This window comes from Anolis sagrei, chromosome 13 (assembly GCF_037176765.1).
Source record: "Anolis sagrei isolate rAnoSag1 chromosome 13, rAnoSag1.mat, whole genome shotgun sequence".
NCBI lineage: Eukaryota > Metazoa > Chordata > Lepidosauria > Squamata > Dactyloidae > Anolis > Anolis sagrei.
This window is the reverse complement of record NC_090033.1, coordinates 11,467,334-11,487,579: the sequence shown is the minus strand read 5'-3', so window position 1 is coordinate 11,487,579 and position 20,246 is coordinate 11,467,334. Positions and strand designations below refer to the sequence as shown.

The 20,246-nt window shown below is 44.8% G+C and overlaps 1 protein-coding gene across 3 annotated transcripts in view; it reads right to left on the bottom strand.

Annotated features, from left to right (window-relative positions):
• Nucleotides 1-20,246, bottom strand: part of PRDM16 (PR/SET domain 16) — a 637,493-nt gene that overhangs the window by 86,725 nt on the left and 530,522 nt on the right. For all 3 annotated transcript variants that reach the window (XM_067472770.1, XM_067472771.1, XM_067472773.1), the window contains exon 5: nt 8,379-8,481. In XM_067472770.1, coding sequence (XP_067328871.1) covers nt 8,379-8,481 — 103 coding nt within the window. The remainder of the gene's footprint in view (nt 1-8,378; nt 8,482-20,246) is intronic.

Below are 20,246 nucleotides of genomic sequence, written 5' to 3'. Positions count from 1 at the left end.
TACCAACTTCTGCGAGCCTTGTAATCTTACTTTTCAGATATCCCTTGTACAGCACGATCTTCGCGCTTGGAAGGAAATGGAATAAGGACGCTCATCTCTAACCTTCACCACAACGGCAGTTGATGAGCTACTGACAACTGGCAATGCTTGTTCACATCCACTGGCTTCCCACTACACGGCAATGATACCAACTTCTACATGCCTTGTAACCTTACTTTTCAGATATCCCTTGTACAGCACGATCTTCGCGCTTGGAAGGAAATGGAATGAGGACGCTCATCTCTAACCTTCACCACAACGACAATTGATGAGCTACTGACAACTGGCAATGCTCGTTCCCTTCCACTGGCTTCCCACTACACTGCAATGATACCAACTTCTACGTGCCTAGTAACCTTACTTTCTGGATATCACTTGTACAGCACGAACTTCGCACTTGGAGGGAAATGGAATGAGGACGCTCATCTCTAACCTTCACCACAACGGCAGTTGATGAGCTACTGACAACTGGCACTGCTCGTTCCCTCTACTGGCTTCCCACTACACGGCAATGATACCAACTTCTACGTGCCTAGTAACCTTACTTTTCAGATATCCCTTGTACAGCACGATCTTCGCCATTGGAAGGAAATGGAATGAGGACGCTCATCTCTAACCTTCACCACAACGGCAGTTGATGAGCTACTGACAACTGGCAGTGCTCGTTAACATCTGCTGGCTTCCCACTACACAGCAATGATACCAACTTCTGCTTGCCTTGTAACCTTACTTTTTGGATATCCCTTTTACAGCACCAACTTCACACTTGGAAGGAAATGGAATGAGGACGTTCATCTCTAACCTTCACCACAACGACAGTTGATGAGCTACTGACAACTGGCACTGCTCATTCACTTCCACTGGCTTCCCACTACACGGCAATGATACTAACTTCTATGTGCCTAGTAACCTTACTTTTCTGATATGCCTTGTACAGCACGAACTTCACAGTTGGAAGGAAATGGAATGAGGATGCTTATCTCTAACCTTCACCACAATGGCAGTTGATGAGCTACTGACAACTAGTTTGTTCACATCCGCTGGCTTCCCACTACACGGCAATGGTACCACCTTCTGTGTGCTTCTAACCTTACTTTTCGGATATCCCTTGTACACTTGGAAGGAAATGGAATGAGGATGTTCATCTCTAACCTTCACCACAACAGCAGTTGATGAGCTACTGACAACTGGCACTGCTCGTTCACATCTGCTGGCTTCCCTCTACACAGCAGTAATACCAACTTTTCCTGTGAAAATTCCCTTGTAACTTGACTTTCCGGATAACCCTATTATTATTATTGTCTGGGAAATTGCCAAATTGCTTTGTCCTTGGGAATGCATAGAGATAGACATTCCAATACTGGGAGAGGATCTGGGCCCTTGGCATTATGGGGCAGCTGTTTTACCTTTCCGCCCCCCTCCCTCCAAACCTTCTTGCTTGCTTTATCTTGCCTTCTGTTAGGAACACTTAGGACATAGCAGGAAAGTTACCTCCAAAAAGGTAAAATAAAATAACACACTCGGCCATAATAGTGTGGAAAGGGGGCCGGGGGTGGGGGGGGACACCATTATGCGGCATCCACATGCTAATCTCACAGCATTGAGTCTCAAAGGAATTCAAGAGCCCTGCTCGAAATGCCTGCCGCGATAAGGGGGCCTGTTGCATTTGGCAGCGGTTTGGGGAAAAAAAGCTTTCCTTTCTCTCTCTCTCTCTCGCTCGCTTTTTAGAAAAATGATAATTATCTTTGCACGAAACGTTTTCACATTGCTTTTGATTTCAAATGCAATTCAGAGTACTGCCAGAAAAGTGAAGAGAGAAAGCCTTTTCGGAGGTAAAAAATAATAATGGGGGGATTCCTCCCCCAGCACACACTTTTTAAGAACTGAAAAGTCAAATGTTGGATGATGATAGGCTATTATGTTTGGGAAGCAATTAGCCTGCTCCTTGATACACTTTCAAAGAGGAGGCCGATCAATATGGTCAAATTGCAAAACGGGGCTTTGTTGGGTGCAGCCTCCTGGGGAGGCTTTAAAACCTATCACTTTAGAATGCAAAATAATAATAATAATCCTAACATACAAAACCGACAAGGCACAGCTCATTGTCCAAAATAAGTTCTCTCCTCTAGGCTTCGGTTTGCTTCTCAAACATAGTTTCTGCATGATTCAACCATCTATGGATGCCTTGGGCAGCTTTTACCTCCCTGCCGAAGCAGTACCTATTTATCTACTCACATTACTATTTTGAAACTCCTAGGTAAGCAGAAGATAGGGTTAACGGCAGGAGCTCACCCTGACCCACGTCTATGAATGGCTTACCTTCCGGTCGGCAAGATTTTCTGCAGCTGGTGGTTTAACCGACTGCGTTACTGTGTGTGTATGTGTGGTATATACTCCAACCCCTTTCCAATGCCAGAGATACAGCTTAATGGTGTAACATTAGAAAACGTTGACCATTTCCGCTACCTTGGCAGCCAGCTCTCCACCAAAGTCAACATCAACACTGAAATACAACACCGCCTGAGCTCTGCGAGTGCAGCATTTTTCCGAATGAAGCACAGAGTGTTTGAGGACTGGGAAATCCGTAGGGATAAAGCTATTGTCATCCCAACCCTGGTATACGCCTGTGAAACGTGGACTGTCTACAGACGTCAACATTGACACTGAGAAACAACACCACCTGAGCTCTGTGAGTGCAGCATTTTCCCGAATGAATCAGAGAGTGTTTGAGGACTGGGTCATCTGTAGGGATACCAAGGTGCTTGTTTATAAAGCCATTTTCATCCCAACCCTGCTATACACCTGTGAAACATGGACTGTCTACAGGCGTCAACATTGACACTGAGGTACAACACCATCTGAGCTCTGTGAGTGCAACATTTTCCCAATGAAGCAGAGAGTGTTTGAGGACCGGGACATCCGTAGGGAGACCAAGGTGCTTATTTGTAAAGCCATTGTCATCCCAACCCTGCTATACGCCTGTGAAACGTGGGCTGTCTACAGACGTCAACATTGACACTGAGATACAACACCACCTGAGCTCTGTGAGTGCAGCATTTTTCCGAATGAAGCACAGAGTGTTTGAGGACCGGGACATCCGTAGGTATATAGCTATTGTCATCCCAACCCTGCTATACACCTGTGAAACTTGGACTTTCTACAGACTCAACATTGACACTGAGATACAACACCACCTGAGCTCTGTGAGTGCAGCATTTTCCCGAATGAAGCAGAGAGTGTTTGAGGACTGGGACATCCATAGGGAGACCAAGGTGCTTGTTTATAAAGCCATTGTCATCCCAACCCTGCTATACGCCTGTGAAACGTGGACTGTCTACAGACGTCAACATTGACACTGAGATACAACACCACCTGAGCTCTGCGAGTGCAGCATTTTTCCAAATGAAGCAGAGAGTGTTTGAGGACCGGGACATCCATAGGACTGGGACATCCGTATGGTTACCAAGGTGCTTGTTTATAAAGTGCAACACACACTTTCTCTCCCTCTCTCCCTCTTCCTCTCTCTCTCTCTCTCGCACACACACACACTCTGTGTACACACAGAGTACAAAACTCTATAAAGGTTTGGTTTAATCTCTGGTTTGCTAGTGAAACTGAATGAGCATGTCGTGAAAGTATGCAAAGCATGTCCCCAACATGAAAAGTTTGGAAAGCTCTGATCTACACACTAGACTCCTTTTGATGCAACCTGGCCATGATGTCCAAATGCCCAAACACCGTCTCCTAAAGCAGTTACTCTACTCCCAACTCAAGAACGGAAAGTGGAATATTGGTGGACTGGAAAAGATATTTAAAAATGAGCTTAGAAAACAGTGGTATAGACACCAAGAACTGGGAAGCACTGGCTCTTGAGCACTCTAACTTGAGGTCAGCTGTCACCAGCAGGGCTGTGGAATTTGAAGATGCTTGAATGGACGGCGAAAGGAGAAACATGCCAAGAGGAAGGTGCATCAAGCTAACCCTGACTGGAACTGCCTTCTATCTGGAAACCGATGCCTTCACTGTAGAAGAACATACAGGTCAAGAATAGGTCTCCACAGTCACCTATGGACCCACCACCAAGTCCCTTCACTTTGAAGGCCATCATGCTTGGACAACAAGGGATCGCCTAAGGCAATAATCATTTTGGCTTTTTGAGCTGCCACATCGCACTGTTGGGTCAAGTCAACCCTGACTGGGACTGCCTTCAATCTGGAAACTGATACTCTCACTGTGAAAGAACATACAGGTCAAGGATAGGTCTCCACAGTCACCTATGGACCCACCACCAAGACCCTTCACTTTGAAGGCCATCATGCTTGGTCAACAAGGGATCGCCTAACGCAATAATCGTTTTGGCTTTTTGAGCTGCCACATCACACTGTTGGGTCACGTCAACCCTGACTGGGACTGCCTTCAATCTGGAAACTGATACTCTCACTGTGAAAGAACATACAGGTCAAGAATAGGTCTCCACAGTCACCTATGGACCCACCACCAAGACCCTTCACTTTGAAGGCCATCATGCTTGGTCAACAAGGGATCGCCTAAGGCAATAATCGTTTTGGCTTTTTGAGCTGCCACATCACACTGTTGGGTCACGTCAACCCTGACTGGGACTGCCTTCAATCTGAAAACTGATACTCTCACTGTGAAAGAACATACAGGTCAAGAATAGGTCTCCACAGTCACCTATGGACCCACCACCAAGACCCTTCACTTTGAAGGCCATCATGCTTGGACAACAAGGGATCGCCTAAGGCAATAATCATTTTGGCTTTTTGAGCTGCCACATCGCACTGTTGGGTCACGTCAACCCTGACTGGGACTGCCTTCAATCTGGAAACTGATACTCTCACTGTGAAAGAACATACAGGTCAAGGATAGGTCTCCACAGTCACCTATGGACCCACCACCAAGACCCTTCACTTTGAAGGCCATCATGCTTGGTCAACAAGGGATCGCCTAACGCAATAATCGTTTTGGCTTTTTGAGCTGCCACATCACACTGTTGGGTCACGTCAACCCTGACTGGGACTGCCTTCAATCTGGAAACTGATACTCTCACTGTGAAAGAACATACAGGTCAAGAATAGGTCTCCACAGTCACCTATGGACCCACCACCAAGACCCTTCACTTTGAAGGCCATCATGCTTGGTCAACAAGGGATCGCCTAAGGCAATAATCGTTTTGGCTTTTTGAGCTGCCACATCGCACTGTTGGGTCACGTCAACCCTGACTGGGACTGCCTTCAATCTGGAAACTGATACTCTCACTGTGAAAGAACATACAGGTCAAGAATAGGTCTCCACAGTCACCTATGGACCCACCACCAAGACCCTTCACTTTGAAGGCCATCATGCTTGGTCAACAAGGGATCGCCTAAGGCAATAATCGTTTTGGCTTTTTGAGCTGCCACATCACACTGTTGGGTCACGTCAACCCTGACTGGGACTGCCTTCAATCTGAAAACTGATACTCTCACTGTGAAAGAACATACAGGTCAAGAATAGGTCTCCACAGTCACCTATGGACCCACCACCAAGACCCTTCACTTTGAAGGCCATCATGCTTGGACAACAAGGGATCGCCTAAGGCAATAATCATTTTGGCTTTTTGAGCTGCCACATCGCACTGTTGGGTCACGTCAACCCTGACTGGGACTGCCTTCAATCTGGAAACTGATACTCTCACTGTGAAAGAACATACAGGTCAAGAATAGGTCTCCACAGTCACCTATGGACCCACCACCAAGACCCTTCACTTTGAAGGCCATCATGCTTGGTCAACAAGGGATCGCCTAAGGCAATAATCGTTTTGGCTTTTTGAGCTGCCACATCACACTGTTGGGTCACGTCAACCCTGACTGGGACTGCCTTCAATCTGAAAACTGATACTCTCACTGTGAAAGAACATACAGGTCAAGAATAGGTCTCCACAGTCACCTATGGACCCACCACCAAGACCCTTCACTTTGAAGGCCATCATGCTTGGTCAACAAGGGATCGCCTAAGGCAATAATCGTTTTGGCTTTTTGAGCTGCCACATCACACTGTTGGGTCACGTCAACCCTGACTGGGACTGCCTTCAATCTGGAAACTGATACTCTCACTGTGAAAGAACATACAGGTCAAGAATAGGTCTCCACAGTCACCTATGGACCCACCACCAAGACCCTTCACTTTGAAGGCCATCATGCTTGGTCAACAAGGGATCGCCTAACGCAATAATCGTTTTGGCTTTTTGAGCTGCCACATCACACTGTTGGGTCAAGTCAACCCTGACTGGGACTGCCTTCAATCTGGAAACTGATACTCTCACTGTGAAAGAACATACAGGTCAAGAATAGGTCTCCACAGTCACCTATGGACTCACCACCAAGACCCTTCACTTTGAAGGCCATCATGCTTGGACAACAAGGGATCGCCTAAGGCAATAATCGTTTTGGCTTTTTGAGCTGCCACATCACACTGTTGGGTCAAGTCAACCCTGACTGGGACTGCCTTCAATCTGGAAACTGATACTCTCACTGTGAAAGAACATACAGGTCAAGAATAGGTCTCCACAGCCACCTATGGACCCACCACCAAGACCCTTCACTTTGAAGGCCATCATGCTTGGTCAACAATGGATCGCCTAAGGCAATAATCATTTTGGCTTTTTGAGCTGCCACATCACACTGTTGGGTCAAGTCAACCCTGACTGGGACTGCCTTCAATCTGGAAACTGATACTCTCACTGTGAAAGAACATACAGGTCAAGAATAGGTCTCCACAGTCACCTATGGACTCACCACCAAGACCCTTCACTTTGAAGGCCATCATGCTTGGACAACAAGGGATCGCCTAAGGCAATAATCGTTTTGGCTTTTTGAGCTGCCACATCACACTGTTGGGTCAAGTCAACCCTGACTGGGACTGCCTTCAATCTGGAAACTGATACTCTCACTGTGAAAGAACATACAGGTCAAGAATAGGTCTCCACAGCCACCTATGGACCCACCACCAAGACCCTTCACTTTGAAGGCCATCATGCTTGGTCAACAATGGATCGCCTAAGGCAATAATCGTTTTGGCTTTTTGAGCTGCCACATCACACTGTTGGGTCAAGTCAACCCTGACTGGGACTGCCTTCAATCTGGAAACTGATACTCTCACTGTGAAAGAACATACAGGTCAAGAATAGGTCTCCACAGTCACCTATGGACCCACCACCAAGTCCGTTCACTTTGAAGGCCATCATGCTTGGACAACAAGGGATTGCCTAAGGCAATAATCGTTTTGGCTTTTTGAGCTGCCACATCACACTGTTGGGTCACGTCAACCCTGACTGGGACTGCCTTCAATCTGGAAACTGATACTCTCACTGTGAAAGAACATACAGGTCAAGAATAGGTCTCCACAGACACCTATGGACCCACCACCAAGACCCTTCACTTTGAAGGCCATCATGCTTGGTCAACAAGGGATCGCCTAAGGCAATAATCGTTTTGGCTTTTTGAGCTGCCACATCACACTGTTGGGTCACGTCAACCCTGACTGGGACTGCCTTCAATCTGGAAACTGATACTCTCACTGTGAAAGAACATACAGGTCAAGGATAGGTCTCCACAGTCACCTATGGACCCACCACCAAGACCCTTCACTTTGAAGGCCATCATGCTTGGTCAACAAGGGATCGCCTAAGGCAATAATCGTTTTGGCTTTTTGAGCTGCCACATCACACTGTTGGGTCACGTCAACCCTGACTGGGACTGCCTTCAATCTGGAAACTGATACTCTCACTGTGAAAGAACATACAGGTCAAGAATAGGTCTCCACAGACACCTATGGACGCACCACCAAGACCCTTCACTTTGAAGGCCATCATGCTTGGACAACAAGGGATCGCCTAAGGCAATAATCGTTTTGGCTTTTTGAGCTGCCACATCACACTGTTGGGTCAAGTCAACCCTGACTGGGACTGCCTTCAATCTGGAAACTGATACTCTCACTGTGAAAGAACATACAGGTCAAGGATAGGTCTCCACAGTCACCTATGGACCCACCACCAAGACCCTTCACTTTGAAGGCCATCATGCTTGGTCAACAAGGGATCGCCTAAGGCAATAATCATTTTGGCTTTTTGAGCTGCCACATCACACTGTTGGGTCACGTTCAGCTTATGGTTTACTAAACCTCCAGGAGACCACAACCTGAACATGAGTCAACTTCGAGTCTGATGCTAACATGCTCCATTCACAGCACAAGGCGGACAATATTAAGTTAATACACATTTCATCACATGTCTAGGGTTAGAGTAGAATGTCTTTCAAGGTTTGGGAAAGGGGTGATCTCACCTTCCAAACTGGGTTCCATGTTCCCAGCAGAGTAAGTGCCTTCTTTTGTGTACATCAGCAGCTCTTCTCCAGGTTCTATTTCTCTAATAACTTTATAATACATCTAGAAAGTTACAGAGGGAGAGAAAGAAGAGAAAAAATAAATAAATCTACACCGTAAACATTGGGTAGAAAGGGCACACTGCCAGTGAAGTGTTCCCATAATTGTACATAATATTTTTGACCCTTGGATCCCATGCACCCATTTGCACCCACTGAGTTAGTATCCATTGATTTAGCACCCATTGGCACCCATTGAGTGGATATCCATTAATTTAGCACCCATTTGCACCCACTGAGTTAGTATCCATTAATTTAGCACCCATTGGCACCCATTGAGTGGATATCCATTGATTTAGCACCCATTGACACCCATTGGATGGATATCCATTGATTTAGCACCCATTGGACCCACTGAGTTGGTATCCATAGATTTAGCCCCCATTGGCACCCGCTGAGTTAGTATCCATTAATTTAGCACCCATTGGCACCCAATGAGTGGATATCCATTGATTTAGCACCCATTGGACCCACTGAGTTGGTATCCATAGATTTAGCCCCCATTGGCACCCACTGAGTTAGTATCCATTAATTTAGCACCTATTGGCACCCTCTGAGTTGATATCAATTAATTTAGTACCTATTGGCACCCATTGAGTGGATATCCATTGATTTAGCACCCATTGGCACCCATTGAGTGGATATCCATTGATTTAGCACCCATTGGCACCCATTGAGTGGATATCCATTGATTTAGCACCCATTGGACCCACTGAGTTGGTATCCATAGATTTAGCCCCCATTGGCACCCACTGAGTTAGTATCAATTAATTTAGCACCTATTGGCACCCTCTGAGTTGATATCAATTAATTTAGCACCTATTGGCACCCATTGAGTTGATATCCATTGATTTAGCACCCATTGGCACTTGTTAAGTTGGTATCCATTGATTTAGCACCCATCGGCATGCGCTGAGTTGGTATCCATTAATTTAGCACCTATTGGCACCCACTGAGTTGATATCAATTGATTTAGCTCCCATTGGCACCCACTGAGTTAGTATCCATTGAGTAGGCACTCATTGAGTTTGCATTCCATTACGATGGCACCCATTGAGTTGGTATGCAATCCATTGAGTTGGCAGTCACTTAGTTGGCACTCCATTACAATTGCACCAATTGAGTTGGTATCCATTTAGTTGGCACCCACTGGACCCACAATAATAATAATACTAATAATAACAATACCTTACAAAGTAGCACACAATGGTGACACACAACATTTAAAATACAATACATTGATTTAGCACCCATTGGTACCCACTGAGTTGGTATCCATTGATTTAGCTCCCATTGGCACCTATTGAGTTGGTATCCATTGATTTAGCTCCCATTGTGCACCCATTGAGTTGGTATCCATTGATTTAGCTCCCATTGTGCACCCATTGAGTTGGTATCCATTGATTTAGCTCCCATTGGCACCTATTGAGTTGGTATTCATTGATTTCGCTCCCATTGGCACTATTGAGTTGGTATCCATTGATTTAGCTCCCATTGGCACCCATTGAGTTGGTATTCATTGATTTCGCTCCCATTGGCACCTATTGAGTTGTTATCCATTGATTTAGCTCCCATTGGCACCTATTGAGTTGGTATTCATTGATTTCGCTCCCATTGGCACCTATTGAGTTGGTATTCATTGATTTCGCTCCCATTGGCACCTATCGAGTTGGTATCCATTGATTTAGCTCCCATTGGCACCCATTGAGTTGGTATTCATTGATTTCGCTCCCATTGGCACCTATTGAGTTGGTATCCATTGATTTAGCTCCCATTGGCACCTATTGAGTTGGTATTCATTGATTTAGCACCCAATGGCAGCCACTGAGTTAGTATCCATTGAATTAGCACTCATTGGCACCCATTGAGTTTTTATCCATTGAGTTGGCACCCACTGAGTTTGCACTCAATTACAATGACACCCATTGAGTCGGTATGCAATCCATTGAATTGGCACTCATTAGTTGGCACTCCATTACAATTGCACCAATTGTGTTGGTATCCATTGAGTTGGCACCCACTGGCACCACAATAATAATAATAATAATAATAATAATAATAATAATATTTATACCTCGCCACCATCTCGCAAAAGGGACTTGGGGCATATAAAACACAATACACCAGCATTTATAAAATCAGTGATATGCCAGTTTGCATAAATCCACAACACAGAGAAATTAACAAAGCTCAACTCAAATTAAATAAAGTACTGAGTTGGTATCCATTCTGTTAGCACTCATTGAGCTGGCACTCATTGAGTTGACACCTGCTGAGCTGGCACTAAAGAGTAAAGCAGCTAGGTTCAAAAAGGTGCAACAAAGGACCTTCTAATGATATTGTGAGGGTTGAATGAAAAGTAGTGCCTCCACCGTCGTTACTTGGGTTTGGATGGGAATATTTTAATAAATCAAATGCAGAAATAATCCTTAGAATGTGCTCTTTAACTACCACTATTCACTTTCCTACATAATCACCAGACAATTGGATACATTTCTGCCAACGATGAACAAGTTTTCTGAAGCCGTCACGGAAGAAGTCAACACTCTGTTTCCACAACCCATCGTGCACAGATCTTCCGATAGCCAAGCAAAGCAATAGTGTGACCCACACGTTCTTGTGAAATGCTGATTATGCTTGACATTTCTTTCTGAGTGATACAACGATCGTACTGAATCAATCTGTCAACCTTTTACTTGTGAAACTCGGTGGTTGCTGTCACAGGACGTCCATCTCTTTGTTTGTCACACAAGTCAGATGTTCCCACCTCAACATCTTTAAACTTTCTCACCCAACGACGCACATTACTCACATCAACACAATCATCATAAACAGCTTGCATTCTCTGATGAATCTGCTTTGGGGTGACACCTTCTGCTGTCAAGAATTCAATGACTGCACGTTGCTTAAGTCACATTGACCGACTGTCTGTGCAGGGTTCCATACTTCACACTCTAACAACACAACCGTCCAATGCTAAGGCTTCCCACAAAATGGAACTGTAGAGGAGAGTCTACTGAACAAGCCAGTACCTGCCACATACCAGTACTGCCATCTGTTGAAGAGTTATGAAGGTGGAGGCATTACTTTTCACTTTAACAATACAACCGTTCAATGCTAAGGCTTCCTGCCAAAATGGAACTGTAGAGGAGAGTCTACTGAACAAGCCAGTATCTGCTGCATACCAGTACTGCCATCTGTTGAAGAGTTATGAAGGTGGAGGCATTACTTTTCACTTTAACAACACAACCGTTCAATGCTAAGGCTTCCTAATAAAATGGAACTGTAGAGGAGAGTCTACTGAACAAGCCAGTACTTGCCGCCTACCAGTACTGCCATCTGTTGAGGCGTTACAAAGGTGGAGGCATTACTTTTCACTTTAACAACACAACTGTTCAATGCTAAGGCTTCCTTCCATAAGGGAACTGTAGAGGAGAGTCTACTGAACAAGCCAGTGCTGCCATCTGTTGAGGCATTACGAAGGTGGAGGCATTACTTTTCACTTTAACAACACAACCATTCAATGCCAAGGCTTCCTGCCAAAATGGAACTGTAGAGGAGAGTCTACTGAACAAGCCAGTACTGCCATCTGTTGAGGCGTTACGAAGGTGTAGGAATTACTTTTCACTTTAACAACACAACCGTTCAATGCTAAGGCTTCATGACAAAATGGAACTGTAGAGGAGAGTCTACTGAACAAGCCAGTACTGCCATCTGTTGAGGAATTACGAAGGTGGAGGCATTACTTTTCACTTTAACAACACAACCGTTCAATGCTAAGGCTTCCCGCCAAAATGGAACTGTAGAGGAGAGTCTACTGAACAAGCCAGTACTGCCATCTGTTGAGGTGTTAGAAAGGTGGAGGCATTACTTTTCACTTTAACAACACAACCGTTCAATGCTAAGGCTTCCTAATAAAATGGAACTGTAGAGGAGAGTCTACTGAACAAGCCAGTACTGGCCGCCTACCAGTACTGCCATCTGTTGAGGAATTACGAAGGTGGAGGCATAACTTTGTTGCACAAACATGCCTTTGGACTAGAAACTATATTAGTCCGTGGACGTTCAGAAAGAAGCAATAATAATATCCAATCTTTCTTCAATTCATTTTGAATTTAGTTGGAGGCGAAATTAAGGTTTTCGCAAGGAAACAATGTGCTGCCCGGGACCTGAAATAGTTACTCATTGACCGTCTTGTACAAAGCAGTGTTACGAGGGAAATGACTTGCTTATGAACGGATTCAAACAGTTACTACTGCTTGTAGTTTGCAAAACTTGGCATTTTCAGCCTTCTCCATCCTTCCACTAGAGGGCACCATTGACCAACTAAATATCCGCATTTGGTTTTCTCTGCCACCCAAAGATTTGCTCTTAAAACTTTTTAATCTGCCAGGAATTTCGGGCTCGTTCTTAAAACTGTATTCGTTTAAGTTGGAACAACAAAATTCCTCGCTTTTCTCTAATGCGGCAAATGCAATTCACGGGATCGCTTTGAAACAACGCTGCTCCCGAGTCAAGAAGAAAAATCAAACCATAGCTACTGAAATCATATTACAGGAACATTCAATATATGTATGTATATGTATATATGTGTGTGTATGTATATGTGCACACTTAGTATATATAGGAACAGGGTTTTGGATCCAGAAAGTTCAAAAATGTGATATCACATGAAAAATGCCTATACAGGTGTGATAGATACTAGACCAGGTATGGGCAAACCCCTTGGACTCTCCTCTCTCTCTCTCACCATCCTATCCTTTCTTTCTTCCTTCTCTCTTTCCTTCCTCCTTCCCTCCCTCTTTCTCCTTCCCTTCCACCCTTTCGTCCTTTCTTCCTTCCCACTCTCTCTCCTTCCTTCCTTGTCTATCCTTCCTTCTCTATTTCCTCCCCTACCTCTTTCTCACTCCCTCATTCTCTTTCACTGTATCATCCTAATTTCCTTTCCTCTCTCCCTCTTTCTCCTTCCTTCCCTTTTGTCTTCCCTTCCCTTTCCTCCTCTCCCTCTTTCTCCCTCCCTCCATTTCCTTCCTTCCTTCCTTCTCTTTCTTTCCTCTTCCCTTCCTTCCTTCCTTCCTTCTTCCCTCCCTTCCCTTCTACCCTTTCTTCCTTCCCCTTCCCCCTTTCCCCCTCCCTCCTACCTTCCCTTCTGCCATTTCATCCTTCCTTCCCTCTCTCCCCCTTCTCCTTTCTCCCCTTTTCTCTTTCCTTCCTTCTCTCTTTCCTCCTTCCCTTCTTCCCCCCTCCTTCTCACTCCTTTCATTCCTTTTCACCCTTTGTCCTTCCTTCCTTCTTTCTTTCCTTTCTTCCTTCCCTCTCTCCTCCTTTCTCCTTCCCTTCTTCCTTCTCTTTCTTCCCTCTTTCTCCCTCCCTCCTACCTTCCCTCCCACCATGTTGTCCTTCCTTCCCTCTCTCCCCCTTTCTCCTTCCTTCCCTTTTGTCTTTCCTTCTCTCTTTCCTCCTTCCCTTCCATTCATCCCTCTTTCTCCCTCCTTTGATTTCCTTCCAGCATTTTGTCCTTCTTCTCTCTTCCCTTCCTTCCCTTCCACACTTTCATCCTTCCCTCCCTTTTGTCTTTCCTCCTTCCTTCCTTCCTTCCTTCCTTCCTTCCTTCCTTCCTTCCTTCCTTCCTTCCTTCCTTCCTTCCCTTGGGCTCTTTTCTAAAGCCCCCCCCCCCACCATCCCATCCTTCTTTCTTTCTCCCTTTCCTTCCTCCTTCCCTCCCTCTTTCTCCTTCCCTTCCACCCTTTGGTCCTTCCTTTCTTCCCTCTCTCCCTCTTTTCTCCTTCCTTCCTTCCTTCCTTCCGTCCTTCCTTCCTTCCTTCCTTCCTTCCTTCCTTCCTTCCTTCCTTCCTTCTTGCCCTCTTGTCTTTTCTTCCTTCCTCCTTCTCTTCCATCCATCCTTCCCTTCTACCCTTTCATCCTTCCCTCCCTTTTGTCTTTCCTTCCTCCTTACCTCTCTCCCTTTCCTTCCTCTTTCTCCTTCCTTCCTTTTTGTCTTTCCTTCCCTCTTTTCTTTATTTTTCCATCCTTCCCTTCCACCCTTTCTTTCCCTTCCCTTTTGTCTTTCCTTCCTTCCCTCTTCCCTCTGTCTCTCCCTTTTTCTCCTTCCTTCCCTTTTGTCTTTCCTTCCCTCTTTCCTTCATTTTTCCATCCTTCCCTTTCTACCTTTTCTTTTCCTTCCTTCCCTCTTTCCTCTGTCTCTCCCTTTCCCCTTTCTTCCCTTTTGTCTTTCCTTCCCTATTTCCTTTATTTTTCCATCCTTTCCTTCTACCTTTTCGTTTCTTTCCCTTTTGTCTTTGCTTCTTTCCCTCTTTCCTCCCTCCTTCCCTCTCTCCCTCTTTCTCCTTCCCTCCATTCCCTTTCAACCTTTCATCCTTCCTTCCTTTTCTTTTTCCTTCCTCATTCCCTTTCTTCCACCCATCCTTCTCTTCCACCCTGTCATTCTTTCTTTTCTTTCCCTTTTATCTTTCCTTCCTCCTTACCTCCCTCCCTTCCCTTCCTCTTTCTCCTTCCTTCCTTCCCTTCCATCCTACCATCCTTCCCTCCTCCCTCTGTCCCTCCCTCTTTCTCCTTCCTTTCTTTTTGTCTTTCCTTTATTTTTCCATCCTTCCCTTCCACACTTTCATCCTTTCTTTTCTTTCCCTTTTATCTTTCCTCCGTCCTTCCTCTTTCCCTCTTTCTCCTTCCAACCTTCCCTTCCACCTTCTCCTTCCTTTTTGTCTTTCCTTCCCTCCCTTTTTCTCCCTCCTTCCTCTCTCCCTTGCTCCTTCTATCCTTCCCTTCCACCTTTTCTTTTCCTTCCTTTTTGTCTTTCCTTCCTTCCCTTTCCTCCCTCCTTCCTCTCTCCCTCTTTCTCCTTCCATCCTTCCCTTCCACCTTTTCTTTTCCTTCCTTTTTTCTTTCCTTCCCTCCCTCTTCCCTCCCTCCTTCCTCTCTCCCTCTTTTTCCTTCCACCCTTCCCTTCCACCCTTCCTTTTTGTCTTTCCTTCCTTCCCTCTTTCCTCCCTCCTTCCTCTCTCTCCCTCTTTCTCCTTCTATCCTTCCCTTCCACCTTTTCTTTTCCTTCCTTTTTGTCTTTCCTCCCTCCTTCCTCTCTCTCTCTTTTTCCTTCCATCCTTCCCTTCCACCCTTCCTTTTTGTCTTTCCTTCCTTCCCTCTTTCCTCCCTCCTTCCTCTCTCTCCTTCTATCCTTCCCTTCCACCTTTTCTTTTCCTTCCTTTTTGTCTTTCCTCCCTCCTTCCTCTCTCCCTCTTTTTCCTTCCATCCTTCCCTTCCACCCTTCCTTTTGGTCTTTCCTTCCTTCCCTCTTTCCTCCCTCCTTCCTCTCTCTCCCTCTTTCTCCTTCTATCCTTCCCTTCCACCTTTTCTTTTCCTTCCTTTTTGTCTTTCCTCCCTCCTTCCTCTCTCTCTCTTTTTCCTTCCATCCTTCCCTTCCACCCTTCCTTTTTGTCTTTCCTTCCTTCCCTCTTTCCTCCCTCCTTCCTCTCTCTCCTTCTATCCTTCCCTTCCACCTTTTCTTTTCCTTCCTTTTTGTCTTTCCTCCCTCCTTCCTCTCTCCCTCTTTTTCCTTCCATCCTTCCCTTCCACCCTTCCTTTTGGTCTTTCCTTCCTTCCCTCTTTCCTCCCTCCTTCCTCTCTCTCCCTCTTTCTCCTTCTATCCTTCCCTTCCACCTTTTCTTTTCCTTCCTTTTTGTCTTTCCTCCCTCCTTCCTCTCTCTCTCTTTTTCCTTCCATCCTTCCCTTCCACCCTTCCTTTTTGTCTTTCCTTCCTTCCCTCTTTCCTCCCTCCTTCCTCTCTCTCCTTCCATCCTTCCCTTCCACCTTTTCTTTCCCTTCCTTTTTGTCTTTCCTCCCTCCTTCCTCTCTCCCTCTTTCTCCTTCCATCCTTCCCTTCCTCCTTTTGTCCTTCCTCCCTTCTCTCTTTCCTTCCTTCCTCCTTCCCTTCTTCCCTTCCAGTCCTCCTAGCAGGGAATGCTGGCATGTGGCCCCCAAGTTTGCCCATGTCTGGTGTGGACTCATCTAGTCCAGTCTACACTGTCACACAATCCAGTTTGCATTATGAACCATCCCCATGAAGCAAAGGCGACTTACCCAACGGCCTTCCCTACAGATGAGCCTTCCCTAAAGAGGCAGCGACTGGTCTGCTTCTGTTTGCCTCTGCAAGCCCTCTCTTCAGCAGCGTGAGAGCCTTTCAAAGGACTTTTTGGGGCCCTTTGTTGTTTCTCACCAAGCCCATGTCACCTCATGGCAGGAAGGCTCCATTGGGTGCAGGTGTTAATACTCTTTGGCTTTGATAATATTAATTTCAACCCTTTTTTTGGTCTCAAAGTAAGACGACACTGATATCACTGGGGGCTGGTTCATTTTGTCGCCGTTGAGAAGACGTATCATGCGAGAGAGGAAAAAAAAGGCCTGATCCATGGAAGGTGAATCTACATTGTAGGATTAATGCAGTTTGACATCACTTGTCAATATTAATAATAATACTCATAATTTGATTTCTCTGCAGTTCAGTTTTATTTGGTCTTGTTTTGTGAAAATAGAGCTAGAAAATAGATCTTCTCTCTTTCCTTCTTTCCTTCCTTCTCCCTTTCTCTCCTTCTTTCCCTCCTTCCTTCACTCCCTCTTTCCTTCCTTCCCTTTTCTTCTTTCCTTCCTTTACTTTTTCCTTCCATCCTTCCTTCTCTCTTTCCTTCTTTCCTTCCCTCCCTCTTTCTCTCCTTTCTTCCTTCTCTACCTTTCCTTCCTTCCTTCCTTTGCTTTTTGTTTCCATCCATCCTTCCTTCTCTCTTTCCTTCTTCCCTTCCTCTTTCTCACCTTTCACTCCTTCCTTCACTCCCTCTTTCCTTCCTTCCATCCTTCCTTCTCTCTTTCCTTCCCTCTCCCTTTCTCTCCTTCTTTCCCTCCTTCCTACACTCCCTCTTTCCTTCCTTCCCTTTTCTTCTTTCCTTCCTTTACTTTTTGCTTCCATCCTTCCTTCTCTCTTTCCTTCCCTCTCCCTTTCTCTCCTTCTTTCCCTCCTTCCTTCACTCCCTCTTTCCTTCCTTCCCTTTTCTTCTTTCCTTCCTTTACTTTTTCCTTCCATCCTTCCTTCTCTCTTTCCTTCTTTCCTTCCCTCTCCCTTTCTCTCCTTCTTTCCCTCCTTCCTTCACTCCCTTTCCTTCCTTCCCTTTTTCCTTTCCTTCCTTTACTTTTTGCTTCCATCCTTCCTTCTCTCTTTCCTTCCCTCTCCCTTTCTCTCCTTCTTTCCCTCCTTCCTTCACTCCCTCTTTCCTTCCTTCCCTTTTCTTCTTCCTTTACTTTTTCTTTCCATCCTTCCATCTCTTTTTCCTTCTTTCCTTCCCTCTCCCTTTCTCTCCTTCTTTCCCTCCTTCCTTCACTCCCTCTTTCCTTCCTTCCCTTTTCTTCTTTCCTTCCTTTACTTTTTGCTTCCATCCTTCCTTCTCTCTTTCCTTCCCTCTCCCTTTCTCTCCTTCTTTCCCTCCTTCCTTCACTCCCTCTTTCCTTCCTTCCCTTTTCTTCTTTCCTTCCTTTACTTTTTCCTTCCATCCTTCCTTCTCTCTTTCCTTCCCTCTCCCTTTCTCTCCTTCTTTCCCTCCTTCCTTCACTCCCTCTTTCTTTCCTTCCCTTTTCTTCTTTCCTTCCTTTACTTTTTCCTTCCATCCTTCCTTCTCTCTTTCCTTCCCTCTCCCTTTCTCTCCTTCTTTCCCTCCTTCCTTCACTCCCTCTTTCTTTCCTTCCCTTTTCTTCTTTCCTTCCTTTACTTTTTCCTTCCATCCTTTCTTCTCTCTTTCCTTCTTTCCTTCCCTCTCCCTTTCTCTCCTTCTTTCCCTCCTTCCTTCACTCCCTTTCCTTCCTTCCCCTTTTCCTTCCATCCATCCTTCTCTCTTTCCTTCCCTCTCCCTTTCTCTCCTTCTTTCCCTCCTTCCTTCACTCCCTCTTTCCTTCCTTCCCTTTTTTCTTTCCTTCTCTCCTTCCTTCCTTCAGACTTTGCTTCAGACTTTCTGATCCCTTCTGTATTATTATTATTATTATTATTATTATTATTATTATTATTATTAGCTGTAACTGCCACACGTTGCTGTAGCCAATCTTCCCTTCCTCTTTTTCTTCTTCCTTTGCTCACTCTTTCCTTCCTTCCTTCCCTTTTCTTCTTTCCTTCTCTCCTTCCTTCCTTTCCTTTTTGCTTCCATCCTTCTTTCTCTTTCCTTCTTTCATTCCCTCCCTCCTTCTCTCCTTTCTTCCTTCTCTACCTTACCTTTCTTCTCTACATTTCCTTCCTTCCTTTGCTTTTCCTTCCATCCTTCCTTCTCTCTTTCCTTCTTTCCTTCCCCCCTCTTTCTCTCCTTCTTTCCTCCTTCACTCCCTCCTTCCTTCTTCCCTTTTCTTCTTTCATTCCTTTACTTTTTGCTTCCATCCTTCCTTATCTCTTTCCTTCTTTCCTTCCCTTTCTCTCCTTCTTTCCTTCCCTTTCTCTCCTTCTTTCCCTTCCCTTTCTCTCCTTCTTTCCCTCCTTCCTTCACTCCCTCTTTCCTTCCCTTTTCTTCTTTCCTTCTCTCCTTCCTTCACTTTTTGCTTCCATCCTTCCTTCTCTCTTTCCTTCCCTTTCTCTCCTTCTTTCCCTCCTTCCTTCACTCCCTCTTTCCTTCCTTCACTTTTCTTCTTTCCTTCTCTCCTTCCTTCACTTTTTGCTTCCATCCTTCCTTCTCTCTTTCCTTCTTTCCTTCCCTCTCCCTTTCTCTCCTTCTTTCCTTCCTTCCTTTTTTCTTTCCTTTTCTCCTTCCTTCCTTCAGACTTTGCTTCCTTCTCTTTTTCTCTTTCTTTCTTTCCCTCCCTCTTTCTCTTCTTTCTTTCTTTCTTTCTTTCTCTCTCTCTCTCTCTCCCTTTTCTTCTCTCCCTCTTCCTTCCTTTTTACACCTTATTTTATTTTTCTGGTTATTTAATATTTAATGTTTATTTTACTTAAGTGGTATTTGTCTTGACTGTTCTAATGTAGCACAAATCCTATGAAAATCATACTACGTATTTTTGACATTAATATTGAAATCTGAAATATATACCGAAAGTCTTTACGGTGTGTGTATGCGTATATATGTGTGTTTCCATATATGTGTGTGTGTGTGTGTGTGTGCGGTTTTGCGCAAGTGTTGTAATGTATTTTTTATTTTTGGTCTTTTAAGTCTCTTCTGCTGTGTTTTTTTTAGTATTTTTTGAGTGACGGACATATATTGGATTGTTAGGTGTCTTGTGTCCAAATTTGGTGTCAATTCGTCCAGTGGTTTTTGAGTTCTGTTAATCCCACAAACGAACATTACATTTTTATTTATTTAGATTATTATTATTATTATTATTATTATTAAATACTTTATTTATAAACTGCCTTCTCTCCCCAAGGGAGGAAGGAGGAAAAGAAGAACAGAAAAGAAAAAAGATAGACGGGGGGAAATAGATAGAGATGAAAAAAAAAATAAAGGAATAGAAGGAAGGAAGCAAATAGATAGTGAAAGAAGGAAGGAAGAAAAGAAAAAGTAGGAGAGAGTGAAGGAGGAAAAGAACAGTAAAGAAAAAAAGATGGAAGGGGAAAATAGATAGGGAAGAAAAAAAAGAAAGTATTGGAAGGAAGGAAGGAAGGAAGGAAATACACAATGAAAGAAGGAAGGAAGAAAAGAAAATGTAGGAGAGGGGGAAGGAGGAAAAAAAGAACAGAAAAGAAAAAAGAAAGAAGGGGAAAATAGATAGGGCAGAAAAAAAGAAAGGAATAGAAGG